At 34.0% G+C, this 11947-nt stretch overlaps 2 protein-coding genes across 4 annotated transcripts in view; both read right to left on the bottom strand.

Annotated features, from left to right (window-relative positions):
* Positions 1–893: 893 nt before the first annotated feature.
* snrnp27 (small nuclear ribonucleoprotein 27 (U4/U6.U5)) lies at positions 894–7222 on the bottom strand. Its single transcript, XM_039658618.2, has 6 exons — positions 7052–7222; positions 6171–6291; positions 5901–6013; positions 1992–2071; positions 1507–1571; positions 894–1184 (listed from the first exon to the last, which is right to left on the bottom strand). The coding sequence occupies exons 1-6, from the start codon at positions 7095–7097 to the stop codon at positions 1130–1132; spliced, it is 480 nt and encodes a 159-aa protein (XP_039514552.1). The 5' UTR covers positions 7098–7222; the 3' UTR covers positions 894–1129.
* A 597-nt stretch (positions 7223–7819) lies between these two features.
* The window catches only part of add2 (adducin 2 (beta)), a 28451-nt gene continuing 24323 nt past the window's right edge, over positions 7820–11947 (bottom strand). The window contains exons 14-16 of one of the 3 annotated variants that reach the window (XM_039659498.2): positions 10372–10440; positions 8988–9021; positions 8769–8824 (exon numbers count right to left, since the gene is read on the bottom strand). In XM_039659498.2, the coding sequence (XP_039515432.2) occupies position 8824; positions 8988–9021; positions 10372–10440 (104 nt within the window). In that variant the 3' untranslated portion in view covers positions 8769–8823. Of the gene's footprint in view, positions 8825–8987; positions 9022–10371; positions 10441–11947 lie in introns of all 3 variants that reach the window. The other 2 variants (XM_039659496.2, XM_039659497.2) reach the window with 2 other exon arrangements.

The raw sequence follows: 11947 nt of genomic DNA, 5'->3' as shown, positions 1-11947 counted from the left end.
ATTACGTTGTTTAATAAAAAAAAATCTTAATTGATCGTTGAAAAAAAGAAATGTGTTGAAAATAGGCTTTAAAATAAAAAGTACACGGCCTCGGAAAGTCCAAACAATCGCTGGTATCGATATATCAAGCGTGACAGACGATCTGGCTACTTATTAAAAAGCTCTAGATGCACATGCTAAGTTGTGGCTGTGTGCAACTGAGGAAAATTAATCAAAAATAGGACAAAAACACACAGCTAGCGAAACCATAACGTCGTTGAGCCAGGCAGATGAGATGTTTGCTAGCTGCTGTCATGTTACTCTGTATGCTGTCAGGAGCTCTGGAGAACACGCGATACTATTGGATGAATGATACAGGAAGCGACCATCTCATTGGTTGTGTTTACTGTCAATCTAATTGCTCGTGTCTAGAAAGGACCAATGGCTGAGGTGCATTATAAAGCGTGAATATGACTGCTGTAATGCGATTCCGCAAGATAATGGTGCAACTAGCATCACCGTAGCGCCATTTTGGAGCGAAGGTACAACCTGTGCCGTTGGATTCTGGCATTTGCTCCTGAGCCAAAATGGAAAATTATGCAAATCATGTTTTGTTGTTATGCTTTGATTGGCTGGACAGACACAGCACTGTCGCATGTGATTGGACGCCTTTAAAATGTTCCGGAACTCATAACAGACACACCTCCCTTGAACATGCTGATAGATAAAAATGACTTCACATGATTTGTACGTTTTAAACGTATAGCAATGGAAATATTTGTTTATTTCTTCGGTTGTTTTTAGACCATTTAAAAACAATTAAATTATGTGATAGCTAATTTGATTGTCATATATTTTTCAATAAAACACAATTATGCTAAAATTGCACAATAACAAAACAATGGACAAAAACATTCATCAAGAGTTCCCATTTATTTAGTACTGCAATGTTTTTGCTAAATATGATATTCAAGAAAATGCATCCATAACATCAAAATTAAAATAAGCTACTACAAACTAAACTACACTTAAATCACAGCTATTGACTGAAAAACAAAACATATGGAAAAACCACTGGAGCACATATTTACATAAACTCAGGAAGAAAAAGAAAGACACAATCATTAAAACATAGTTACTAACGACTCCATCAAGCAATGAAATCCAAGGGTCTGTTGAAACCCCCTTTCCTGTTCATGTATTGCCTGCAAGAGAAATATGATTACATCATTGATCGCCTTCCTGCACCAAAACATTACATCACTGCCCACCAATGAGAACGTTTGTCATTTAGTTGTGCAGTACCTGCAGAGGTGATTGGCCAAATACAGTGGTGTTGCTGGGATATTGACTTAAGTTATTTTTCTTAACACAAATGCCGTTTATACATAAATATAAAAAAAGATAAAATGACAAAATAAAGCCAGGAATTACAAATCACAGAACTCAAATCATCAAGTGGAGGATCTGGGGTTCGGGCAGACGAACTATTTAATCTCAGCAAACAAAAACTGTAAATACAAATACCTGTATTTTCTCTTCTGTGACACATTAATTGCAAATGAAGCAACATTTCCTTCCTTCTTTTTGCCCTGTTGATTAAAAATGACAATCATACACCATACAATATTTTTTAAATGACATAAAAACAACTGTGCATTAATAAAAAAATAGGAGAGCATATTACAGCACAGAATATTTCAGATTTTATCTTCAAGTTAATTTGGTTTTCATCAGGAATATTTCTAGCATGCACTCTGTCTAGCTGTGCCATCTTGTGGTTATTTGGATGATCAGCTTCGCCATTTAAAAAAAAAAAAAAAAACTGCAAGCAGCTTTGTGGAACAGTGTGTACTTTTACCCATGATGACCAAAGGCCAAGACAGTGGCCATACATACTAAACTCTATGCGATTGACAACAATACAAAATACTTGACATATTATCACATCTCATTTGGTCTTTCTTGTAGGATGGATTGTAACATGATTTAGCCGAAGAAAGTGACCTCACCTTTGTGCTGTCAAAGGATCCAAAGCCCATCAGTTTCATCATCTCAATTTCCTCTTCAGTCTTTCCCTGCATGTCCTCAGCTGCACGAACAAGCAGACGAGAAAAGACATCAGCTTAAATGTGGTACAGTCAGAGTCTGTTCTCAGCATCATGATTTCAGAATGAAAAGATATTCAAGATCACAACACATTTTACTTTAGTATATTGACCCTTTTGAGGAGGGCTTTTGACTGAAGTGTAGGCTGAAGGTCGTTTTCAATCATAAGGGCATCTTAAAGAATGAACACCATCATTCAGTCGAGATATATCCAGACCCGCAGCACCACCAGTTTCAGAACCGGAAGTGAGGGAAGGTCGGAATTATTATAATTGCATCATAGTTAATTTTGCAAGAATGTAAGGACAAAATGGGCCTGAGAGCGAGTTCCTCATTTGATACATTGCAAGTTAAATTTAAACAGGATTGTTGTGATAAAATGGGCCTAGGTCTTATGTTGTATACATTTTAATTGTTTTCTTTTGAAAACAATGCCAAATTTTCTCTCTCTTTTAGATTGACATTATTATTTTACACAACGAATAATGCATACTGCACATGTTCTTGTGAAATAAAGTAAAAAATGCCCATGCATTTCTTTTTTACTATTATTTTTTTTAATTAAACAATCAAAATCTTATCTAAGATATGTATTTTTAATATCAAAACAACTTAAGATTTATGTAAACAATAAATAAATTAGAACAAATCACTGAGGTCTAATCAGTTATCAAAATGTGTATAATTGTGTATAAAATTGTGTATAAAATTGTGTAAAATTGTGTATAAAGCTAAAATAATTAAACTGTTATACATTAAAATGCCCTTAAGTTTCATATATTATTTTTCACCATGATGATCAGGCGGTAACTCATAATACAATGAAATGTATAACTATATAAAATTATATTACACAAAATCTTAAAAATTTTTTTTAAAATGCTTATTGTACTGTACCTTAATGTATCATTATAAAATGCGTATAAATTAGGACATTTCGGGTTTAATAAAAGCTGTTTCGTGTCTAAGCAAATTACGCTCCATAACGTTAGGTGCGTTATTCGGTTTAGAACCTAAGCTCCGCCCCTCAATTCCCGTCGCTGGTGTTATAATGTAAGCTCTGACCATTACTTCTAGTTCTGGCACTGGGGTTCTGAAACTGGTGATGCTGCGGGTCTGCAGCTGGATACTATAGATTCAGTCTGGATTCAGATGCATTATACTTTTATTCAGCAAGAATAGGGATTTATGTATTATAAATAAATGCTGTTCTTTTGAACTTTCAATTCACTGAAGAATAATGCATCACAGTTTCCACAAAAAAATATTAAGCAGCACAACTGGCTTCAATATTGTTGAGAAAAAATGTTTCTTAAGCAGACAATCTGCATTTTAGAATAATTTCTGAAGGATCATGCGACACTGAAGACTGGAGTAATGATGCTGAAAATTCAGCTTTGCATCACAGGAATAAATTACATTTGAAAATATATTCAAATAGAAAATGGCTATTTTAAATTGTAATATTATTTTACAATATTACTATTTTTACAGTGTTTTTTTCCAGCCTTGGTTATACACTGTTACTGCCATAATTTATTAAATTATTGGGAACTAAATTACTTTTGTTTGAACTATTGGACAGATTTGTTGATTAACATTATTCACATTTTTTCGCATGGTTTAGGTGGTGCAGTTATTTCCCGAGGCAAAGCAAGTTATTACATGTGATGTATGATTATGAAAGACTACTTTTTCTTTGGAATAACGTGAACTGATGAATCAAGCACAATAGCGGGAATGTGTAGCTGACCTGAGGGGGAAAATACATTTCACTGCTTATGCACAATGTGTATGCGACTAATTTTCCATTTTAACTTTTTTAATAAAGTAAACATTGAATATTGATGGGTCATTGACTTTAAAAAAAAATGTCTCACCTTCCTGAAAAAAGTTTATGTATATCACTTTGCGTTGACTGTTTCAACAATTCTAACTGGGAAAATACAAAGATGCAGACAATGGTGGGTTCACACTACATGATACCAGCCAGATTGGCACAGTATTTGATATAGTGATATGGTGATTTGTAAACTACAATGGGTGCAGAGGATGCAAGAATTGACTGTTATTTTCTCGTATAGTGTCTTATGGTGGACAAAAATGATAAGCATGTTTCATGACGAGTTCTGTCACATCTGTGACATTGACCAATAGGAGCAGAGAAGCTCTTCCGTACACAGCTTTCAAACATGGCGAAACGAGAGAGAGAGACAGAGAGATGATAGTATTGGTGCTGCTAGGTGGAATAATGCAATTTTCTTTCTTTTTTTGTCTTTCTGATGACAACACGGCAATTCCGCAGACATTGTTTGTTTAAACTCGTTTCTAGTCCCTAGTGCCGCCTTCTCGATGACATCACGGAATACAAGAATTCATTACCTGACACAGTGACTGTCATAATACACAGTATTTTTTTGTAGGCTAAAACGCAGACACAAGTTCGCATTTTAGCACCAGTTTTGTTCCATCATTCTGAAGTCAATGGGTATTTGGTTAACCCTTGTGCTGCATTAGATTTTTAACACCGTTGAGTGCATTAAGGACCAAAAATGGCCACATATTAAACATTGCCAAAAATATTATATATTATTATTATTTTCCACTTTTACCAAGTTAAATCTTTTAACCAGCATCAGTCCTCATCATAACTACCAAAAATGTATTCAATTTCAGGATTTTAACCCTTTAATTACCAGTTTTGTTTGCGAAACCATCGATTTGTATAAGAGGAAAAAACACAAAAATTCAATTATTTTCAATAAACTAAATGCAAAGAGAAAACTTTAGATTTGGATTATCACAGTCCCACTTTGCAAAAAATCCCACTTAGCGCGTTAGAGACCAAAAATGGCCACCTATTAAACATTGCCTATTGCCTAAAATAAGGTGCATTTCCACCCATAGGGAATAAATATGTAGTGACGTCATCTGGTGGAATACACTATATAATGCAAATATAATGCTTTTGCTTCAAAATGAAAGGATGTTTGTGCAAAAATCATGTTTCATGTATTACTGACAGCCTCAGATTTAAACAACGTTTTAATGGGTTTCAATGGGCCATTTTTGGTCTTTATGGTGCTGAGTGTTACTATTTGATCTACACAGTGTGTGTTATACATATTTTGCAAAATGGGATCACATTTTTTACATGTATCCAAAAAGTCACAATTTTGCCAAATTTCATACCATTTGCATTAAAACAGCCAAAATGGTCAAAAAAATTAAACTGCAAAAGACCAAAAATGTCCCTAATGCAGCATAAGGGTTAAATAGCAGAAAAAGATCTGTGGTGAAGAAGCTTAAAATATTCTAATTTTATTTTACTACATACATTTATTCTCATTTAAACATTGATCAGAAAACATAAACGGAAGCTAAACATGATGTGTTGAGTTGATGAATGTTTAAGTGAATAAAAGACTAAATTAAATCTGTTCATCATAGAAAGTGATTGAGTCTCTTAAAGAAAATTTGGACTAAACCACTCAAACATATGGATTTGTTAAGTAATCTTCATTGCGCAGCTGACAATGAAGAGATAGAAAGCTCTCAGATTTCATCAAAAAGATCTTCATTTGTGTTACAAAGATGAACGAAAGAAATGTTTGGGTGAACTAACTCTTTACACCTTGGAAAAGGCGGTTGCTAACGTGTGGCTAAAAGTGTAAGAAAAAACATTTGTTGGTTACAGAACTTGTTTTCCAAAAGTCAATGGAAAAATCCTATTGTTTTTTTAGTCGAGGGAATCAGGGTGATGCTAACTTCACTGCAGAAACTTTATTGTAGGATTAAATAAAGTGCTCCACCTGATATCTGATGGACCTTTGCTGGCTTGTCTTTAACTTCCTTCCTGTCATCGTCCCGTCTGTCCTTCTGCCGCACTGGGGACAGAGAGGAGGAGCGGTGTCGCCGTGGAGACCTACATAATCAAGACAGGCACACAGCTGGAGGAGGGGTTATCAAAAACTAAACATTGAGCCCAGAGCTCCACTTTTTAGCTAACCAGATTCACAGACCTGTTATGTTATTCACTAATGAAATGTGTGTACAGCGACTGTCTGATGGCACAAGCTCACCTGGATCTGCGCCTTTGAGGAGAACGTGAGCGCGTCCGTCGTCTGTCTCTGTCCCGGGACCTCTCGCGATCCCTGCGCCTCCTCTCACGATCTCGTGAAGACGAGCGTGAACGCCGTCTCTCTGGAATGAGAAACCACAAAGCCGTTACCAACAAAAGGTTGAAACTAAATAAATAATTTGTATGTTTAAATATTTTAATATGCCAGCTGCCTGAAAAATATGTCCATTATACCCTTCATTTGGTTCTATATTTAACTATAATCAATAAGCATTAGGATGAGGTCAACCAATTTTAAAAATATGAATAATTACAATAATAAAAATAATATTCAATGTGTATATGATAATTTCATTACCAAACCAACCAAATTATTTAAAAAAAATCCCACTAAACTAATTAAAAGTGACGTTCTTTTTTTTCTATAATAAAAATAATTGTAATGCTATAAGTTAACAGTGTGAACAATTTCATTTTAGATGCCACCGACATCTTAAAAAAATCATATTTTTTGAGAATGTTGCATTGTTTGTTAAATAAAATAAACAATTAAGAACAAAATCAATATTTTATAGTTAGTTATAACATGATATATTACTAAATAACGTTCAAAGAAAAATCAACGTGACCTAAAAAAGATAGTGTTAAGCAATGAAATGCTATAACGTTAGCATACTTTCACTTGCAAAATGGTTATCTGTATAACATTGGGCTGTAGACAATTTCAACTCGTAGAAAGAGCTTAATTAGCAAGAATAATTTGTTTGATTATGAGTACAAGTATAATATTTGATCTGTGTTTTTGTTTTGAATGTGCGCCAGATGCGACGTTAACAAACGTCGTCATACATAGATTTAAAGCAAGAATAACTAAATTCAAACCTCGTCGAGATGATGGTGGTGGTGTTCGGCTCCTGCTTCTCACCATTATTGAAATAATACGAAGCAAACTCCTTTCTTTCCAACAGCGCTTTCACAAACTTGTAGAAAATTCCAGACTCAAACGTCCGCTGGTCGCCATCAACTGTGCGCCACAAAAAGCAATCCGGAAGCCTTCAAGGGTTCTGTGAAAATAGTTCCTATCTCACATTACGCCCCTTAGTAAAAATAAAAAGAATTTGCTTTTCAGTTAAAAACTTCGGAAATACAATGACATCAAATATGAACTGGTTGCAACATATTTGTACTTGAAAGTAACCTCTTTAAAGTTAACGGGTTAATTCACCGAAATTCAAATTCTGTCCTCTGTAAAGTTAACGGGTTAATTCACCGAAATTCAAATTCTGTCATGATTTGCTCACCACCATGTTGTTCCAAACCTGTACGAGTTTCTTTGGTTTAAGTAAAATGAAGATATTTTGAAGAATGTTGGTAACCAGACATTGGATGGTAGCCCTTGACTTCCATAGGAAAAAATAATAATATGGAACTTGGAAGCCCGTCAACTGTTTGATTACCAAAATATATTCTTTTGTGTTCAACAAAAGAAACTCATATAGGTTTGGAACAACATATGGGTGAGTAAATGATGACAGAATTAATTTCTTGGGGTGAACTATTCCACCTGACTAGAAAAGACATGTCACCTTTGATTTTCTCAGTAACAATTAGGCTATTGTTTTGAAATCCACCTTAAAGACAGACTACAACTTCACATGGATGTGATCTTTAATGAATGGTACATCCGATCCTAGCATTTTACATTCTAATATTGACATGGAATTAAGTTTATAAACTGGCTAATATACACACAAATGCATTTAAATAACAGTGCCTGATCATAAAAATAATTACAACTGCAAAGAAGTCTCTGGCGCACATACATACAAAGATACTAAATAATAACAATTAAAAAAACAAGTGGAATAAAGTCGTGCATTTAGCGTTGAATTTTCTTCATTATCTTGCTAATTTTGGCCTTTTGACATGTATTGTTTGCAAGCCACTGCGATCATGATTTCCAGTGAATGAAACATTTTTAATTAGTTTATCCCTGCTATTCATAACAAAGTGAGATGAAGGATGAAGGAATTGTGGTTAAAAAAGATTTTAGTCAACAGTAATGCCACATGTAATTATATAAACATGATAATGAGCAACAATCAGAATCGATAGACATGAACAATCAATGCTTACTCAATGCCACATTCTTTTTTTTCTACGCAAGTACTAAGTGCAATTCATTTTAAAGCAAGGGGGAGGATCATATTCAATGTGCATTAGTGAAGCATTGTGAAATTTGCATCGGCGTGGACAGAGTGGACCGAAAACATGTTTCAAGTCACAAAACCATAATCAGAAACTCGTATGGCATGTAAAGATTAGTGAATGGATACACAGTGAAGATGTGTTTGCGTGTAAGTATTAGTGAAGAAGAGCGTGTCTGAGTTCAAGATTCTGCTTTCTCTTTTTGTTTCTTGCTTTTCTTTAGGAAACAGGGGGCCTTGAACTTCTTTTTTTTCTTTGAAGGAGATTTGGAAGGTGACCCCTCTGGGGTGTTTCCTGCAGGCTTGTTGGGCGGGGCGATGGGCGGGGCCGAGAGTGTGGTTTCAGAAGTGTCAGTGGTGGACAGAGCCTTCATTTGTTTTTCAAGCTCCTCCTGCTGTTTCTTCTCGTCGCCTTTATCGTTCTGCACACCATCTGTGGTTTTCCCATCTGCACGTGAATGCAATTGAAATAAAAATGGGAAAGAAATAGCACAGTAAAAATAATAGCAGTTAAGCAGTTGTTCAGGGGTTAACCCGTGGCACAGAAGCAGCTACAGTTTTTGCCCAACATGCTCGTTCAAGTTGTGTGCAATGTCTTTCTATATACTCACTAGTGAGACAAGATCTCAGTACCAAACGATTGTCCTACAAATTATAATACAGGGACAGAGACAGACAGACAAGGTGTGAAGACAGATGGAGGCTACAGTACAGACTCAGAGCTGAAAATGTCACACATAAAAATAAAAAATGATGGCAATTGAAATGAAAACACTGACACAGACTTGAATACAGACATCCCATGTTACTGTATATTACACTAACGGCTAAAGGCATCAAAGGAAACTTTAAAAATCACTTTAAGACTCTTCAAAAAATATTAATGGAAAATTAACAGTATGGGTAACACTTTACAGTAAGGTAAATTGTAAGACACAACGAAATCAAAATCAACCATTCTTATTTTATTTGTGGATTATTGCTGAATTTATTATTACTTATCTGTGGACATTATTTGAAAAAAAAATCATGTGATAATCTTTAATCAAAATAAATAAATTAATAATAAATTTAATATAAATATAATATAAATAAATAAATTTAATCAAAATAACTTCCCCTCCCTCTTGCAAAACTCTTCTCTTCTCTGATGACGAGTTTACTGGTGCGAGGGCGATATCGACGTCGACCAATAACAAACCACAATCATCCAATCAATACCCAATGGACAAAATAAGGGCATTTTCACTCAAATATATTCCACGATAAGACTATCGCAACTTCCATTTCATGCCAACTGTATTATTAATGGACAATTTACAGATTTTATAAACTTTTGTTAATGTTAGTTCATAAAAATGTTCATTGCATTAGCTAATTTGAACAGATACAACATTTGATATTAAAAAAATTATCAAATGCTGAAATTAAGATTAACTAAGAAGATTAATAAATGCAGTATAAGTATTGTTCATTGTTAGTTCATGTTGATTAATGTAGTAAACTAATGTTAACAAATCAAACAATAGTCATTTTTGGGTAAACTATTCCTTTAAGGTATTGATACCAGATTAAAAAATAAATCTGCATTAATCTACTTGAGTGCATATGGAGAAAAACAAACACTTTACATTAAGGTTCCATTTGTTACATTAACTAAATTAACTTAGATGTACTAATTTCAATATTTACTAATACATTATTAAAAAATAAAAAATGCATAGTCTCTGTTAACATTATTTAATGGACCTCAGCTTACATGAACTAAAGATGATTAAATACGGTAAAAAAAATGCATTGCTCATTAATGCTAGTTAATGCATTAAATAACATTAACTGATACTTTATTGTAAAGTGTTACCGAAAAAAAAGCCCTAGTTTTTATTTTGCTTTTAGTAACAGGGGTTGTGATGATGCTACACACAGGTCAGCATGTGTGGCCATAGCAGGATGTTCACATGCACAGGTGTGAGGGGAAGCACCACCGGGTCTCACCTGACACTGGGCTCTTTTTGGGGGAGGTAGTCGGGGAAGTCCCCGTGTCATTCACCACCTCCTCCACACCTTTTACACAACATCAGGGTAGAGAGAAGAAGAGGAGAGGAAACAGAAATAGAGGGAGATAAGGAGGAGGTGAACAGTGAGTAATAACCAGTGTTGAGGAGTCATTTGTTAAAAAATAGCGTTGTAGCTAAATTAATAATTTTTTTTTAGCAGTGTGACAATAGCTCAGCTGATTTCAAAATAATGTAGCTTTTCTGGTAACAAGTTCACTTGGTCCTAGCATATCATTTCAATTCGATATTAATTCAAAAAAATAATATATACTGTATATGCAGTATGCTTCAGATGTTTGGGGATACAGTAAATAAATATTTGTATTCAGCAAGGATGCATGAAATTGAAAAGTAAAATTAAATATATTTATAATGTTATACAAGATTTATATTTTAAGTAAACGCTTTTCTTTTTATCAATGTACCTAGGATAGATACTTGTAGATAGAACGATATATGAAGAGTTCAGATGCAAAAGTCTCTAAATGCCATTTGAAATTTTCTTCTTTAATGATGATTTTTATCAAACTTGTATATTTAAGTTCAGTAATTTCACTTAAATAACAATTAATAGGTAATTATCATTGCCATTTAAGTGAAATCACTGAACTTAAATATACAAACTTGATAAAATGATCATTCTAGAAGAAAACTTCAAATGGCACTTAGAGGCTTTTGCATCTGAACTCTTCATATAGAATGATAGAACGATAGATAGATGGATAGAACGATAGATAAAACAATAGATACAGTAGATAGATAGATAGATGGATAGATGGATAGATGGATGGATGGATGGATGGATAGATAGATAGATAGATAGATAGATAGATAGATAGATAGATAGATAGATAGATAGATAGATAGATAGATAGATAGATAGATAGATAGATAGATAGATAGATAGATAGATAGATAGATAGATAGATAGATTTATATTATATTACAGTTTCTACTGTTTTTTGATTAAATAAGTTCAGCTTTGGTGGGGATTCTTTCAAAAACAAACAAACCAAAACAAGTTTACTGACCCCAAACTTTTGAACAGTATGTAATCTGCTTAGCCATCTAAACAACAGTTTAACAACTTTAAGTCATGGGTAGTTTGTAGCTGGGCAAGTAACGTCCCCAACAATGGTATTTACTGTAAAGGCATTCTTGGATTTTAGTGTGTGTGTGTTTGTCAGACAGGACACAGTGCAAAAAGATCAGTGCTCAGGACAGGTACATGAAGAAATGATGTCGGGACACAAAACCTCAAGTTAGCAGTTTCTGGAAAGATACTGAAATTCAACAACTTTAATTCATTTATTTTCAAGGCACACGTCAAAGTATTAAATACATGCATTATGTATTTCCTGAATTAAAATATATATTGCTCCAAACGTTCATTCTTAAAAGTGGATAATAAACTAAAAAAAGCAAATCTTTGGTAATCAGTAGCGGTGACATCAAGTCAATATTTGTCTAAGGATGTGTACTGTATAAGACAGAGGGTGTTTATTGAATTCTCT

Source organism: Pimephales promelas, chromosome 4 (genome assembly GCF_988280905.1).
Source record: "Pimephales promelas chromosome 4, fPimPro1.hap1.1, whole genome shotgun sequence".
NCBI classification, from domain to species: Eukaryota; Metazoa; Chordata; class Actinopteri; order Cypriniformes; family Leuciscidae; genus Pimephales; species Pimephales promelas.
The sequence above is the reverse complement of the archived record's forward strand: the minus strand, read 5'-3'. Positions and strand labels throughout refer to the sequence as shown.